The sequence below is a fragment of the Anomaloglossus baeobatrachus genome, chromosome 5 (assembly GCF_048569485.1).
Source record: "Anomaloglossus baeobatrachus isolate aAnoBae1 chromosome 5, aAnoBae1.hap1, whole genome shotgun sequence".
Classification (NCBI taxonomy): domain Eukaryota; kingdom Metazoa; phylum Chordata; class Amphibia; order Anura; family Aromobatidae; genus Anomaloglossus; species Anomaloglossus baeobatrachus.
The window spans coordinates 31,701,314-31,718,791 of record NC_134357.1 but is presented as its reverse complement, the minus strand read 5'-3'; the positions used below and the strand labels follow the sequence as shown (position 1 = coordinate 31,718,791).

The 17,478-nt window shown below is 51.0% G+C and overlaps 1 protein-coding gene across 1 annotated transcript in view; it reads right to left on the bottom strand.

Moving 5' to 3' along the window:
- Positions 1-17,478, bottom strand: part of PPRC1 (PPARG related coactivator 1) — a 71,758-nt gene that overhangs the window by 33,770 nt on the left and 20,510 nt on the right. The window contains exons 8-9 of the mRNA XM_075351598.1: positions 16,373-16,440; positions 12,757-13,594 (exon numbers count right to left, since the gene is read on the bottom strand). Coding sequence (XP_075207713.1) covers positions 12,757-13,594; positions 16,373-16,440 — 906 coding nt within the window. The remainder of the gene's footprint in view (positions 1-12,756; positions 13,595-16,372; positions 16,441-17,478) is intronic.

Genomic DNA, 17,478 nt, shown 5'->3' with positions numbered 1-17,478 from the left:
GCTCCATTGGGAGACCCAGACGATTGGGACGTCCAAAAGCTGTCCCTGGGTGGGTAAAGAATACCTCATGTTAGAGCTGCGAAGACAGCCCTCCCCTACGGGGAGGCAACTGCCGCCTGCAGGACTCTTCTACCTAGGCTGGCGTCCGCCGAAGCATAGGTATGCACCTGATAATGTTTGGTGAAAGTGTGCAGACTCGACCAGGTAGCTGCCTGGCACACCTGTTGAGCCGTAGCCTGGTGACGCAATGCCCAGGACGCACCCACGGCTCTGGTAGAATGGGCCTTCAGCCCTGATGGAACCGGAAGCCCAGCAGAACGGTAGGCCTCAAGAATTGGTTCTTTGATCCATCGAGCCAGGGTGGCCTTAGAAGCCTGCGACCCCTTGCGCTTACCAGCGACAAGGACAAAGAGTGCATCCGAACGGCGCAGGGGCGCCGTGCGGGAAATGTAGATTCTGAGTGCTCGCACCAGATCTAACAAATGTAAATCCTTATCATACCGATGAACTGCATGAGGACAAAAAGAAGGCAAAGAGATATCCTGATTAAGATGAAGAAGGGAATTTTGTTACTTACCGTAAATTCCTTTTCTTCTAGCTCTTATTGGGAGACCCAGACGATTGGGGTATAGCTACTGCCCTCTGGAGGCCACACAAAGCACTACATTAAAAGTGCAAGGCCCCTCCCCCTCTGGCTATACCCCCCCGTGGTATCACGGGTTCTCCAGTTTTAGTGCCAAAGCAAGAAGGAGGAAGCCAATAACTGGTTTAAACAAATTAACTCCGAATAACATCGGAGAACTGAAAAACCGTTCAACATGAACAACATGTGTACCCGCAAACAACAAAAAAACATCCCGAAGGACAACAGGGCGGGTGCTGGGTCTCCCAATAAGAGCTAGAAGAAAAGGAATTTACGGTAAGTAACAAAATTCCCTTCTTCAGCGCTCTATTGGGAGACCCAGACGATTGGGACGTCCAAAAGCTGTCCCTGGGTGGGTAAATAAATACCTCATGTTAGAGCTGCAAAACAGCCCTCCCCTACGGGGGTGTCACTGCCGCCTGCAGGACTCTTCTACCTAAGCTGGCATCCGCCGAAGCATAGGTATGCACCTGATAATGCTTGGTGAAAGTGTGCAGACTGGACCAGGTAGCTGCCTGGCACACCTGTTGAGCCGTAGCCTGGTGTCGTAATGCCCAGGACGCACCCACGGCTCTGGTGGAGTGGGCTTTTAGCCCTGAAGGAACCGGAAGCCCCGCAGAACGGTAGGCCTCTAGAATTGGTTCTTTGATCCATCGAGCCAGGGTGGCTTTAGAAGCCTGCAACCCCTTGCGCGGACCAGCGACAAGGACGAAAAGTGCATCGGCACGGCGTATGGGCGCCGTGCGGGAAATGTAGATTCTGAGTGCTCTCACCAGATCTAGCAAACGTAAGGCCTTTTCATACCGGTGAACCGGATGAGGGCAAAAAGAAGGCAAGGAAATATCCTGATTAAGATGAAAAGAGGATACGACCTTAGGGAGAAACTCCGGAATGGGGCGCAGCACAACCTTGTCCTGGTGGAACACCAGGAAGGGAGCCTTAGATGACAGAGCTGCCAGCTCAGACACTCGCCGAAGCGATGTGATTGCAACAAGAAACGCCACTTTCTGCGACAGCCGAGAAAAGGAAACTTCCTTCAGAGGCTCGAAGGGCGGCTTCTGGAGAGCAACTAGTACCCTGTTCAGATCCCATGGATCTAACGGTCGCTTGTACGGGGGCACAATATGACAGACCCCCTGCAGGAACGTGCGCACCTTAGGAAGACGTGCTAGACGCTTCTGAAAAAACACGGATAGTGCCGAAACTTGCCCTTTAAGGGAGCTGAGCGACAAGCCCTTTTCTAACCCCGATTGCAGGAAGGAAAGAAACTTGGGCAATGCAAATGGCCAGGGAGACACTCCCTGAGCAGAGCACCAGGACAAGAAAATCTTCCACGTTCTGTGGTAGATCTTAGCCGAATTCGACTTTCTAGCTTGTCTCATTGTGGCAATGACTCCCTGAGATAATCCAGCAGATGCTAGGATCCAGGACTCAATGGCCACACAGTCAGGTTCAGGGCCGCAGAATTCTGATGGAAAAACGGCCCTTGGGACAGTAAGTCTGGTCGGTCTGGCAGTGACCACGGTCGACCGATCGTGAGATGCCACAGATCCGGATACCACGACCTCCTCGGCCAGTCTGGAGCGACGAGTATGACGCGGCTGCACTCGGATCTGATCTTGCGTAGCACTCTGGGCAAGAGCGCCAGAGGCGGAAACACGTATGGGAGCTGAAACTGCGACCAATCTTGAACCAAGGCGTCTGCCGCCAGAGCTCTTTGATCGCGCGACCTCGCCATGAATGCCGGGACCTTGTTGTTGTGCCGGGATGCCATTAGGTCGACGTCCGGCACTCCCCAGCGGCGACAGATTTCCTGAAACACGTCCGGGTGAAGGGACCATTCCCCTGCGTCCATGCCCTGGCGACTGAGGAAGTCTGCTTCCCAGTTTTCTACGCCTGGGATGTGAACCGCGGATATGGTGGATGCTCTGTCCTCCACCCACATTAGAATGCGCCGGACTTCTTGGAAGGCTTGCCGACTGCGCGTCCCTCCTTGGTGGTTGATGTATGCCACCGCTGTGGAGTTGTCCGATTGGATTCGGATCTGCTTTCCTTCCAGCCACTGTTGGAAGGCCAGTAGAGCAAGATACACTGCTCTGATCTCCAGAACATTGATCTGAAGGGTGGACTCCTGCGGAGTCCACGTCCCCTGAGCCCTGTGGTGGAGAAATACTGCTCCCCACCCTGACAGACTCGCATCTGTCGTGACTACTGCCCAGGATGGGGGCAGGAAGGATCTTCCCTGAGACAATGATGTGGGAAGGAGCCACCATTGTAGAGAGTCTTTGGCCGTCTGGGAAAGCGGGACTTTCCTGTCCAGGGACGTTGACTTCCCGTCCCATTGGCGGAGAATGTCCCATTGAAGTGGGCGCAGATGAAACTGCGCAAAGGGAACTGCTTCCATGGCTGCCACCATCTTCCCTAGGAAATGCATGAGGCGCCGCAAGGGATGCAACTGGCCCTGCAGGAGAGATTGCACCCCTGTCTGTAGTGACCGCTGCTTGTCCAGCGGAAGCTTCACTATCGCTGCTAGAGTATGAAACTCCATGCCAAGATACGTTAGTGACTGAGTCGGTGATAGGATCGACTTTGGAAAGTTGATGATCCATCCGAAAGACTGTAGAGTCTCCAGCGTAGCATTCAGGCTGAGTTGGCATGCCTCCCGAGAGGGAGCTTTGACCAATAAGTCGTCTAGGTAAGGAATCACCGAGTGTCCCTGAGAGTGCAAGACTGCTACCACCGCCGCCATGACCTTGGTGAAGACCCGTGGGGCTGTCGCCAGACCAAATGGAAGAGCTACGAACTGAAAATGGTCGTCTCCTATCACAAAACGTAGAAAACGTTGATGTTCTGTAGCAATTGGCACGTGGAGATAAGCATCTTTGATGTCTATTGAGGCAAGGAAGTCTCCTCTGGACATTGAGGCAATGACAGAGCGGAGGGTTTCCATCCGGAACCTCCTGGCGTGCACATGTTTGTTGAGCCGTTTTAGGTCCAGAACAGGACGGAACGAGCCGTCCTTTTTTGGAACCACAAAGAGATTGGAGTAAAACCCTTGCCCTTGTTCCTGAGGAGGGACTGGGATAACCACTCCTTCCGCTTTTAGGGAATCCACCGCCTGCAGCAGAGCATCTGCTCGGTCTGGACGTGGGGAGGTTCTGAAGAACCGAGCTGGAGGACGAGAATTGAACTCGATTCTGTACCCGCGAGACAAAATGTCCGTCACCCACCGGTCTTTGACCTGTGACATCCAAATGCCGGAAAAGCGGGAGAGCCTGCCCCCGACCGGCGATGCGGAGGGGGGGGGCTGGAAGTCATGAGGTAGCCGCTTTGGAAGCGGTACCTCCATTTGCTTTCTTGGGGCGTGTGTGAGTCCGCCACGAATCTGAGTTTCTTTGCGTCCTCTGAGTCCCTTTGGACGAGGTAAATGGTGTCTTGCCCGAACCTCGAAAGGACTGAAACCTCTGCTGCCACTTTTTCTGCTGAGGTTTGGGTGTTCTGGGTTGTGGTAAAGAGGAGTCTTTACCCTTGGACTGCTTAATGATGTCAGCCAATGGCTCGCCAAACAGTCTCTCTCTAGACAAAGGCAAACTGGTTAAACATTTTTTGGAACCAGCATCTGCTTTCCAGTCCTTTAACCACAAGGCTCTGCGCAAAACTACCGAATTGGCGGACGCCATTGAGGTGCGACTGGTAGATTCTAGGACCGCATTGATAGCGTAAGACGCAAACGCCGACATCTGCGTGGTAAGGTGCGCCACTTGCGGCACTGCTGGATGCATGATAGCATCCACTTTTGCTAAGCCAGCTGAAATAGCCTGGAGTGCCCATACGGCTGCGAATGCCGGAGCAAACGACGCGCCTATAGCTTCATAGACAGATTTTAACCAAAGGTCCATCTGTCTGTCATTGGCATCTTTAAGTGAAGCGCCATCCTCCACTGCAACTATGGATCTAGCTGCAAGTTTGGAAATCGGGGGGTCTACCTTTGGACACTGTGTCCAGCGCTTGACCACCTCAGGGGGGAAAGGGAAACGCGTATCTTTAGATCGTTTAGAGAAACGCCTTTCTGGGTGAGCGTCGTGCTTCTGGATTGATTCTCTGAAGTCAGAGTGATCTAACAAAGCACTCAATTTACGCTTGGGATAAAGGAAACGAAACTTTTCCTGCTCCGCAGCCGCCTCTTCTGCTGAAGGGGCTGGGGGAGAAATATCCAACAGCCTATTGATGGCTGAGATAAGGTCGTCTACCATGGCATCCCCATCCGGGGTATCCAGGTTGAGAGGGGTTCCAGGAGTGGATTCCTGATCACTCTCATCAGACACATCACAGGGAGACTGATTGCGCTGAGACCCTGAGCAGTGTGAAGACGTCGAGGGTCTTTCCCAGCGAGCTCGCTTAGGGTGGCTGGGGCCATCATCTGAGTCATAATCCTCGGCCTGTGAAGCCGGGGACCCCCCTGTGGGCTGGATACATTCCAAGTAAGGGGGACCTGAGGACAGAGGCCTCGCCGTGCCCAGAGACTGAGCCCCATGCATAGATTGCAAGGTCTCAAGGATTTTTGCCATAGATACAGACATATTATCTGCAAAAACTGCAAAGTCCGTCCCTGTCACCGGGGCAGAACTTACAAGCGTCTCAGCCTGGGTCGCTACCTCTCCTGACTCCGGCTGGCGAAGCAGCACCGGGTCGGAGCATTGCACACAATGGGGGTCATCAGAGCCTGCTGGTAGATTAGCCCCACATGCAGCACACGCAGTATACACAGCCCTTTTTGCCTTGGCCGCCTTGCGTTTTGAGGATGACATGTTGCTGCTTCCACAGAGCGATCTGGGATATGCAGCCAGAAGCGCACCTCACAGTGCAAGAAATACAATATCTATATAACTGTATCCAGTACACTGATACACAGTGAGGCACTAGAGGGACCAGCACAGAAAAATCGCTTACCGCCCGCTTAAAAAGCGGGTGTGTGGTCGCCAGATAGCCCCTAGTCCAGGTCTCCCAGAGCCTTGCGTCCTTCCTCCAGCCAGGCATGCATGTAATGGCTGCCGGCGTCTCGAGAGAGGAAGGGGGGCGGGCCCTGGGCGTTCCTGGCCAAGAGCGGGAAGCCTGCTTCCCTCTGTGCCAAGTGAGAGGGCTGGAGCATGTAAATCAGGCTCCAGCCCTCGTCGCTGCTTGCGAACAGCGTCTCTCCCCTACCCTGAATGACAGGGTGGGGGCGGGAACGAAACGGAGCTGCCGGCGTCCTAGGCCCAAAAAGCCGGGGACTAAAGTTATAACCGCCGCCGCCGTAAAAGCGCGGACGGCGGATCCCCGGCGCACCACAAGTCACAGCAGCGCCGCCCGGTCCAGAGGGGGTCGGCGCTGCGTTCCCAAACACAAACAATCCCCCAGTAATCTGTAGGGACACCAACTCCACGTTGCGGTCCCCGGCGCACTATAACACCCAGCCAGCCCGGAGTGTGTCTGTGCCTGCCGGGGACACAGAGTACCTGTAAGATGCAGGGCCCTGTCCCTGATCGTACTCCTGCTCCGAATCCATCAGGTTCTAATGGGTCTGTGGATGGAGCCCGGCATCAGAGCTGAGAGGCCGGCAGGATCCCACTTCCACAGAGCCCTACAAGGGGATGTGGAAGGAAAACAGCATGTCAGGCTCCAGCCCTGTACCAGCAATAGGTACCTCAACCTTACAACACCATCCAGGGGTGAGAAGGGAGCATGCTGGGAACACTATATGTGTCCTCTTTTCTTCCATCCGACATAGTCAGCAGCTACTGCTGACTAAAATCTGTGGAGCTATGCATGGAATGTCTGACCTCCTTCGCACACAAAGCTAAAACTGGAGAACCCGTGATACCACGGGGGGGTATAGCCAGAGGGGGAGGGGCCTTGCACTTTTAATGTAGTGCTTTGTGTGGCCTCCAGAGGGCAGTAGCTATACCCCAATCGTCTGGGTCTCCCAATAGAGCGCTGAAGAAAAGAGGATACCACCTTCGGGAGAAACTCCTGAATGGGGCGCAGCACTACCTTGTCCTGGTGGAAGACCAGGAAGGGAGCCTTGGATGACAGCGCTGCTAGCTCAGACACTCTCCGAAGAGATGTGATCGCTACCAGAAAAGCCACTTTCTGTGACAGTCTAGAAAGTGAAACCTCCCTCAGAGGCTCGAAGGGCGGCTTCTGGAGGGCAACTAGCACCCTGTTCAGGTCCCATGGATCTAACGGTCGCTTGTACGGGGGTACGATATGACAAACCCCCTGCAGGAACGTGCGCACCTTAGAGAGTCGTGCTAGACGCTTCTGAAAAAAGACGGATAGCGCCGAGACTTGCCCCTTAAGGGAGCCGAGCGACAAACCTTTTTCTAACCCAGATTGCAGGAAAGAAAGAAAGGTAGGCAAGGCAAATGGCCAGGGAGACACTCCCTGAGCAGAGCACCAGGATAAGAATATCCTCCACGTTCTGTGGTAGATCTTAGCGGACGTGGGCTTCCTAGCCTGTCTCATGGTGGCAACGACCCCTTGGGATAATCCTGAAGACGCTAGGATCCAGGACTCAATGGCCACACAGTCAGGTTCAGGGCCGCGGAATTCCGATGGAAAAACGGCCCTTGGGACAGTAAGTCTGGTCGGTCTGGGAGTGCCCACGGTTGGCCGACCGTGAGACGCCACAGATCCGGATACCACGCCCTCCTTGGCCAGTCTGGAGCGACGAGTATGACGCGGCTGCAGTCGGATCTGATCTTGCGTAGCACCCTGGGCAAGAGTGCCAGAGGTGGAAACACATAAGGGAGCCGGAACTGCGACCAATCTTGCACTAAGGCGTCTGCCGCCAGAGCTCTGTGATCGCGAGACCGTGCCATGAAGGTTGGGACCTTGTTGTTGTGCCGGGACGCCATTAGGTCGACGTCCGGCCTTCCCCAGCGGCGACAGATTTCCTGAAACACGTCCGGGTGAAGGGACCATTCCCCTGCGTCCATGCCCTGGCGACTGAGGAAGTCTGCTTCCCAGTTTTCTACGCCGGGGATGTGAACTGCGGATATGGTGGAGGCCGTGGCTTCCACCCACACCAGAATCCGCCGGACTTCCTGGAAGGCTTGCCGACTGCGTGTCCCCCCTTGGTGGTTGATGTATGCCACCGCTGTGGAGTTGTCCGACTGAATTCGGATCTGCTTTCCTTCCAGCCACTGCTGGAAGGCTAGTAGGGCAAGATACACTGCTCTGATCTCCAGAACATTGATCTGAAGGGAGGACTCCTGCTGAGTCCACGTACCCTGAGCCCTGTGGTGGAGAAAAACTGCTCCCCACCCTGACAGACTCGCGTCTGTCGTGACCACCGCCCAGGACGGTGGTAGGAAGGATCTTCCCTGTGATAATGAGGTGGGAAGAAGCCACCACTGCAGAGAGTCTTTGGCCGTCTGGGAAAGGGAGACTTTCCTGTCCAGGGATGTTGACTTCCCGTCCCATTGGCGGAGAATGTCCCATTGAAGTGGGCGCAGATGAAACTGCGCAAACGGAACCGCCTCCATTGCCGCCACCATCTTCCCGAGGAAGTGCATGAGGCGTCTTAAGGAGTGCGACTGACTTTGAAGGAGAGCCTGCACCCCAGTCTGTAGTGACCTCTGCTTGTCCAGCGGAAGCTTCACTATCGCTGAGAGAGTATGAAACTCCATGCCAAGATACGTTAGCGATTGGGTCGGTGACAGATTTGACTTTGAGAAGTTGATGATCCACCCGAACGTCTGGAGAGTCTCCAGTGCAACATTCAGGCTGAGTTGGCATGCCTCCTGAGAGGGTGCCTTGACAAGTAGATCGTCCAAGTAAGGGATCACAGAGTGTCCCTGAGAGTGCAAGACTGCTACCACTGCCGCCATGACCTTGGTGAACACCCGTGGGGCTGTCGCCAGACCAAATGGCAGAGCTACGAACTGAAGATGGTCGTCTCCTATCACGAAGCGTAGAAAGCGTTGGTGCTCTGTAGCAATCGGCACGTGGAGATAAGCATCTTTGATGTCTATTGATGCTAGGAAATCTCCTTGAGACATTGAGGCAATGACTGAGCGGAGGGATTCCATCCGGAACAGCCTGGCGTTCACATGCTTGTTGAGCAGTTTTAGGTCCAGAACAGGACGGAATGAGCCGTCCTTTTTTGGCACCACAAAGAGATTGGAGTAAAAACCTTGTCCTTGTTCCTGAAGAGGAACAGGGACCACCACTCCTTCTGCTCTTAGAGAATTCACCGCCTGCAGAAGGGCATCTGCTCGGTCGGGATGTGGGGAAGTTCTGAAGAACCGAGGCGGAGGACGAGAACTGAACTCTATCCTGTACCCGTGAGACAAAATGTCTGTTACCCACCGGTCTTTGACCTGTGGCAGCCAAATGTCGCAAAAGCGGGAGAGCCTGCCACCGACCGAGGATGCGGAGGGAGGGGGCCGAAAGTCATGAGGCAGCCGCCTTGGAAGCGGTACCTCCGGTTGCTTTCTTGGGGCGTGAGTGAGCCCGCCAGGAATCAGAGCTCCTTTGCTCTTTCTGAGTCCCTTTGGACGAGGAGAATTGGGGCTTGCCCGAGCCTCGAAAGGACCGAAACTTTGACTGCCACTTCCTCTGTTGAGGTTTGCTTGATCTGGGCTGGGGTAAGGAAGAGTCCTTACCTTTGGACTGTTTAATGATTTCCGCCAATTGCTCACCAAACAGTCTGTCTCCAGATAACGGCAAGCTGGTTAAACATTTTTTAGAAGCAGAATCTGCTTTCCATTCTTTTAACCACAAGGCTCTGCGCAAAACTACAGAGTTGGCGGATGCCATTGCGGTACGGCTCGTAGAGTCCAGTACCGCATTAATAGCGTAGGTCGCAAACGCAGTCATTTGCGTAGTTAAGGACGCCACTTGCGGCACTGCTGGACGTATGAAAGAGTCCACTTGTGCCAAACCAGCTGAAATAGCTTGGAGCGCCCACACGGCCGCGAATGCTGGAGCAAACGACGCGCCAATAGCTTCATAGACAGATTTCAACCAAAGGTCCATCTGTCTGTCATTGGCATCTTTAAGTGAAGCCCCATCCTCCACTGCAACTATGGATCTAGCTGCAAGCCTGGATATTGGAGGGTCCACTTTTGGACACTGGGTCCAGCGTTTGACCACATCAGGGGGAAAGGGATAACGTGTATCCTTAAGACGTTTGGAAAAACGCTTGTCCGGATAAGTATTGTGTTTCTGGATGGATTCTCTGAAGTCAGAGTGGTCCAGAAAAGTGCTCAATTTACGCTTGGGATACAGGAAATGGAATTTCTCCTGCTGGGCAGCTGCCTCCTCTGCTGAGGGGGCTGGGGGAGAAATATCCAACAGCCTATTGATGGCCGCTATAAGGTCATTTACCATGGCGTCACCATCTGGCGTATCCAAATTGAGTGCGGTGTCAGGACTAGAATCCTGATCACCCACCTCTGTCTCATCATATAGAGACCCTTCTCGCTGAGACCCTGATCCGCGTGATGACGTGGAGGGTCTCTCCCAGCGAGCTCGCTTAGGCGGCCTGGGACTGTCATCGGAGTCAGAGCCCTCAGCCTGTGAAGCCTGGGACCCCCTTGAAGTACGGATTAGTTCCAACTGAGGGGGACCGGGGAACATAGGCACAGCAGTGTCCATGGTCTGAGCAACTGGCCTGGACTGCAAGGTCTCCAGGATTTTTGTCATAGTCACAGACATTTTATCAGCAAAGACTGCAAATTCTGTCCCCGTCACCGGGGCAGGGTTCACAGGCGTCTCAGCCTGGGCTACCACCACCATAGGCTCTGGCTGACGAAGTGCCACTGGGACTGAACATTGCACACAATGAGAGTCGTTGGAGCCTGCTGGTAGATTAGCCCCACATGCTGTACAAGCAGTGTATACAGCCCGTGCCTTGGCACCCTTGCGTTTTGTGGATGACATGTTGCTGTCTCCTCAGAGCAATATAGGGGTATACAGCCAAGAAGCGACCGTACAGTGCAGTATATATATATATATATCTGGTACAGGAAAACGTACACCAATACACACTGTGGCACTAGTGGGGCCAGCACTAAAGTGCTGCTTACCGCCCGCTAAACGCGGGTGTGTGGTCGCCAGAAATCCCTAGTCTGGGTCTCCCAGAGCCTGTGTCCGTCCTCCAGCCAGACTGCATGCAGGAATGGCTGCCGGCGTCCTGTGGAGGGGGGGGCGGGCCCTGGGCGTGCCAGACCAAAAGCGGGAAACCTGCGTCCCACTGTGCCAAGTGAGAGGGCTGGAGCATGTAAATAAGGCTCCAGCCCTCGGCGCTGAGTAATCGTACAGCGTCTCTCCCCTTCCCTGATTGACAGGGAGGGGGCGGGAACGAAGCGGAGCTAGGCCGCAAAAGCCGGGGACTAAATTTATAAGCGCCGCCGCCGTAAAAGCGCGGTCGGCGCTAAGTCCCCGGCGCACTACAAGTCCCAGCCGCGCCGCCGCTCCGAGAGTGGCCGGCGCGGTAGTTCCCAGCACATGAAGTCACACAGCTAAGCTGTTGTGACTCAAACCCCAGCGTACAGCGCTACTGTCCCCGGCGCACTAACACACCCAGCAAGTCTGGTGTGTGCGTGCCCGCCTGTACGGGGACACAGAGTACCTGAAAGTTGCAGGGCCTTGTCCCTGAACGGTACACAGCTCCGTATCCATCAGGTTCACTGGGTCTGTGGATGGAGCCCGGCCTCAGGGCTTGGGGGCCGGTAAGATCCCACTTCCACAGAGCCCCTCAGGGGGATGGGGAAGGAAAGCAGCATGTGGGCTCCAGCCTCCGTACCCGCAATGGGTACCTCAACCTTACAAACCACAAGTGGGGTAAGAAGGGAGCATGCTGGGGGCCCTATATGGGCCCTCTTTTCTTCCATCCGACATAGTCAGCAGCTACTGCTGACTAAACAGTGGAGCTATGCGTGGATGTCTGACCTCCTTCGCACAAAGCAGAAAACTGGTGAGCCAGTGATCCCACTGGGGGTGTATAGCCAGAAGGGGAGGGGCCTTACACTTTTTAGTGTAATGCTTTGTGTGGCCTCCGGAGGCAGTGCTATACACCCAATCGTCTGGGTCTCCCAATGGAGCGCCGAAGAAAGTATTCTAATACCCAACTGGATTCAGATGATTCGCACAGCCTGGTCTATCAGCACCAACTCCATCTGTGACTTATCTCTCTTCTACTGGGCCATCCTCTAAGCTCATTTATGACCTGATGAACTTTGATGTGGTCATAAATAAGCCAAGAAAATAACTCCGGTGACGAGAGACAATAGTTGTCCAGTATTTGACATTAGAATGAGCTTAGAGGATGCACAAGTCAATGTTTGAAAACACTTAAAGGGAACCAGTCACCAAATTTTGGCCTTTTAAAACTACCACCTTAAGCAGCCCCTTTGTTGCATTCCATGAAGGTGCACGTTAGCCCTTGACCCCCTAAAAAAATACCTATATAAAATATCCTGCCCTATATGTAAATTGTCCAATGGGCGTCCTTTTCTGCGCCTCCTTTCCCCGTTCTCCCATGCCGATTGACATGGATGAAAACCTAGGTGCGCCTGCGCGAACTAGTGAGTTCTCTGCGCATGCGCAAGATTTTGCCTGGCGATGTGGCTGAAGCGGGTGACATCATCCACATCGCGAGGCAAAATCTCGCTCCTGCGCAGAGAACTCGCCAGTTCACGCAGGCGCACTGAGGTTTTCAGCTGTGACGGCAATAGGGCAGAGTGAAGTGCGCCTGCGCAGGTGCGAGATTTTGCCAACGTGGATGGCGTCCGAGGTGTTATCCACATCAATCAGCACGGGAAGAGGGCAAAAGAAGGGACAGGAGAAGCAGATTTGGACGCCCATCGGACCGCACGATTTACATACATGGCGGGAGATTTTGTAAGGCTATTTGTGAGGTCTATGGGGGGGGGGGTAACATACCTTTATAGAATGAAGCACAGGAGCTGCTTAAGGTGCTAGTTTTAGTTTAGAAGGCCAAAATCTGGTGACCGATTCCCTTTAATAAAACACTTCGGCAAAAATGCTTTACAGCTAATAATGGATGCAATTAAGAATAAAAAGGCGTCCAATCAATATAAGAATAAAGCAGAATAGGAACTTACGTTCTCCTCCTCTTTGAAGCAGGCGATCCTGACCGAGATCTTGAGGATGAGGATGAGCAAGAGCAGGAGCAGGAGGAGGACATGGAGTCTGAACGACTACTACTAGACCTGCCTCTCCAAGATTTTTGGGGACTGGGGGACCCCTGGTATTTCCTATAGCAGCGCAGAGCCCTCCGGGATGAGACGTTTCCTCTTTTCACATCAGTTCTACTCGCTCCGGTTTCACTACGACAAGGAGACGAGTCCGGAGACATTAATACTGAAGCTGGCGCACTGGCAACGGCCGACTCAGCCATAACATTAGTCCTGTGGTCCAGGGGGTCTGTGCTAGCTTTCTGTATGCTACCACAGGGTGCAATTGGTTTGATGGGGCCACAGGTGGTGCTTTGGTTGGAGACTACTGAAGGTGCGCTTGGAGCAGGCTGCTTTGGGCAAGCTTTGATCTGCTGCCGCTTGTTGAATTGCACTATGGGCTTTATGGTGATATTTGGATGATGCTTCACGTTCCAGCGGGAGCCTTCTTCACACGCAGCAGGTGACGCAGCGGTGGTGGCGGTGGTGGTGGCGGCCTTGTTCCCTTCCTGCTGGCTTGAGAAGATGCAGTAATCGTGGTCACCAGAGGCCACGTGGACAGGAGGCACGGCTACAGAGGGTGAAGAGCCAACACTGCGCAGTTTCAGGCGGCTTTGTGGTAATGGCTTTGGCTCGATGAGTTTTGCAGTTTTCACAGGTGAATAGCTCTTCTCCTGGACATGCAAAGACCTGGGCTTGCCAGCAACGGGCCCAGTAGCCGCAGACTTCCAGAGCTGATGCGGAGGGGTTGCAGGAGGTGTCAGACCTGCAAGAGAAACAGTATTTTTCCTTTTAGAACCTCGTACAAATCCAGGAGTCAATCCATATAAATGCAACATTTAATGAAGACACATTCAAGAGGCAGATCTTCAATTATCTGAGTGTCTCATGGAAGCATCATCTCCCTTATGGGACAAAAAAAACCCCCCATGTTTTCTTTGTATAGACCGGTATGCATCGAGCTACAATTAGGGGTGTCTGCATAAATCTAAATGTCGTTAGCTCCCCCTAGTGGTGACTGTATAAATCTGTATATAGTGAGCTCCCCCTAGTGGAGACTGCATAAATCTGTATATAGTGAGCTCCCTCTAGTGGCGTCTGTATAATTTGTATGTAGTGAGCTCCCTCTAGTGGTGGCTGTATAAATCTGTATGTAGTGAGCTCATCCTAGTGGTGGCTGCATAAATCTGTACATAGCGAGTTCCCCCTAGTGGTGACTATATAAATCTGTATGAACTCCCTGTAGTGAAGGCTATGTAAATCTGTATGCAATGAGCTACTCTTAGTGGTGGCTGTATAAATCTGTATTTAGTGAGGTCCCCCTACTGGTGACTGTATACATCTGTATGCAGTGAGCTCCCTCTAGTGGTGGCTGTATAAATCTGTATGTAGTGAGCTCCCTCTAGTGGAGACTGTATAAATCTGTATGTAGTGAGCTCCCTCTAGTGGAGGCTGTATAAATCTGTATGTAGTGAGCTCCCTCTAGTGGAGGCTGTATAAATCTGTATTTAGTGAGCTCCCCCTAGTGGTGGCTGTATAAATCTGTATGTAGTGAGCTCCCCCTAGTGGTGGCTGTATAAATCTGTATGTAGTGAGCTCCCCCTAGTGGTGGCTGTATAAATCTGTATGTAGTGAGCTCCCCCTAGTGGTGGCTGTATAAATCTGTATGTAGTGAGCTCCCTCTAGTGGAGGCTGTATAAATCTGTATGTAGTGAGCTCCCTCTAGTGGAGGCTGTATAAATCTGTATTTAGTGAGCTCCCCCTAGTGGTGGCTGTATAAATCTGTATGTAGTGAGCTCCCCCTAGTGGTGGCTGTATAAATCTGTATGTAGTGAGCTCCCCCTAGTGGTGGCTGTATAAATCTGTATGTAGTGAGCTCCCCCTAGTGGTGGCTGTATAAATCTGTATGTAGTGAGCTCCCCCTAGTGGTGGCTGTATAGAGAAGTATTTCTTGAGATAGTTACTTTTTGGCTGCAGGTAGGGCTGCCATCTGGACATTACTGCCCTTACTGGTGTATGGGGCCCGGATTCTGCCGTTTCAGTATTCAACTGAACGTGTGTCATCAAATGCATTCAGTTGAAATATATTCCTGCATGGCAATAGTTAACAGCCACCAGCCAATCAGAGGGCAGCAGCTGACGTCGACGAGCACGTCGCCGGCATATGAGGTCACTGCCATGTGTCGGCATGTTCATGCTGCATAGATCAAGTAGGAAGAGGACATGGCTGTACCGCTGCAAGGTAACAAGAAACCTCTTTTTTTCTATTTGCTGGTACTGAAAAGCTGCAATATGGGGAACAGTGACATTTATCTCCCTCTCTCCTCCGTTGCCGGCTATTGCCATTCTCGCCTTGCACTCGGGTACACCGGCGTACTGTGAGTGCAGTGCGATCTTTCTCTCGCCCCATAAACTTGAAGGGATGAGAGAGAAAGACTCGCATTGCACTCGCAGCATGCTGCGACTATTTTCTCGGTCCGATTAGGACTGAGAAAATAATCACTCATGGGTGCTAACAGGTTAATATTGGTCCAAGTGGAATGTGATGTTTTATTGCATTCCACTCGCTCCGATTTTCACGCCGTGTGTCTAGGCCTTACTATTCTGTTTTTTAATTAAATGATCACTATTACAGTATTTGGCAACAATGTGGTGGTAATATGTGGTCTGGTCATGGTGTGGCGATATTTGTCCCTTGTATGTGGTATTATGTCACTATGTGGTGGCAACATGTGGTCCGGCCATGATGCGGCAGTATGTCATTTGTATGTGGTATTATTGTATTGGTCATTAAAAAAAAAAAAAAAAAATTATATATATATATATATATATATATATATATATATATATATATATATATATATATATATATATATATATATATATATATATATATATATATATATATATATATACACATACATATACATACATATACATATATACATATACATATATATATACATACACATACATATACATATATATACATATATACATATGACACATTGCCTTAAAGAAAAAATAATATACCTAAGAGATATTGGAGGTTTTAGTAATTTTTAATGGGTTAGAGTATAGTAGGGCCCTGCCAAAAAAGAGTTTACCTTGTGGCAGTGGTCAGCTTTAAAACTTTTGGCCAAAATGATTGCTATGTAAGTGATATGGTGTTCTTTGGGAAGGTAATGTGTGATTAGTGAGGACGTGGTGCAGAAATTGAGGTTTTTCTCAAAAAGTGGGTGTTAGGACTAAGGAAGGTTTGAGGGTGGAGGCGGAGCTGGGGTGGAGTCTCGATGGAGTCTCAAAGGTGCCTGATAATTTTGCCAGTATGGGGCCCTGAAATTTGAGCATCCAAAAGGTTGGGATTAATACTAAAAGCTGCACAATCAGGAAAAAGTAACTGCGACCCATAGGAGGTACATTACAAATGCATTCAGCAGAGCTCTGCACCCCTCTGTGCCCAGCGTCACTCAGACTATGGCTTCTTATACCGCAAAATGTATTTACTGAAGGCGGGCTGCACGTGTGATAAGCGGCCACTCACCAGCCGTGTTCACCAACTCCGGTGCCAGCAGTTTCTCATGAATCATCTTCTCCAATGTTTTCCCAGTCCTGTCAAAAAAACAAACATATGACAATGACGATCATTGCTACCCCCCAAAAAAAAAAAAAATAATAGTCAAGCCTGGAACCAGAGAGTAGCTAAAGATTGCCAAAAAATGCAGGTGGGGACAAACCTGGTGTTTTCGGGCATCCATCTAAAATTCATAGGGGGAAAGTGGTTCCCAACTCTCACCTGATGCCAGGGATAAAGGAAGGATCAGGCTGATGGATAATAAAAAAAAAGTAGAGAACTCCGGCACACTACCCCAATAATGTAAACAGACAAAAAAAAAAAAAGTTTATTTGCAATCACAGTTTTTCTTTATTATGTAGAAAATGTTATTGAAAGTCCAAACAAGTTAAACAAGTTGACGTTTCGACCTGTACGGTTTTTATCAAATAGGACTTATCTGAACATAAGTGAAAAAAACAACAATATAACACAGATTGAGACAAGTTTAGTCATATACGAAAAAAATTACGTTTTTTTCGTATATGACTAAACTTGTGTCAATCTGTTTTATATTAATTGTTGTTTTTTCACTTATGTTCAGACGCGGGCAGGGACCTCTCTCCTCCTGTACCTGTTTGTGTCTTGTATTGTTTATGATTATTGTACTTGTCCCTATTATGTACACCCCTTTCACATGTAAAGCGCCATGGAATTGATGGCGCTATAATATTATTTTTTATTATTATTAAGTCCTATTTGATGAAGGCTGTATAGGTCGAAACGTCAACTTGTTTGGACTTTTAATAACATTTTCTACATAAAGAAAAACTGTGATTGCAAAGAAACTTTTTTCGTCTGTTTACATTATTAGGGTAGTGTGCCGGAGTTCTCTACTTTTTCGATATTGCTTTTCTCCAGAGCACCTATAAGGTGAAGCAGGGTCTTAATCTTGATGGATAATAATAGGCCTGATCCTTTGTAATGAAGCCGCCATAGACATTATTTGACTCCATGTTTTTTGCAAGCGAAATAAGCACTGGGCCAACATCTATCCAAGGTGTATGGCCAGCTGTACAGTATTTGGTTATCACTAT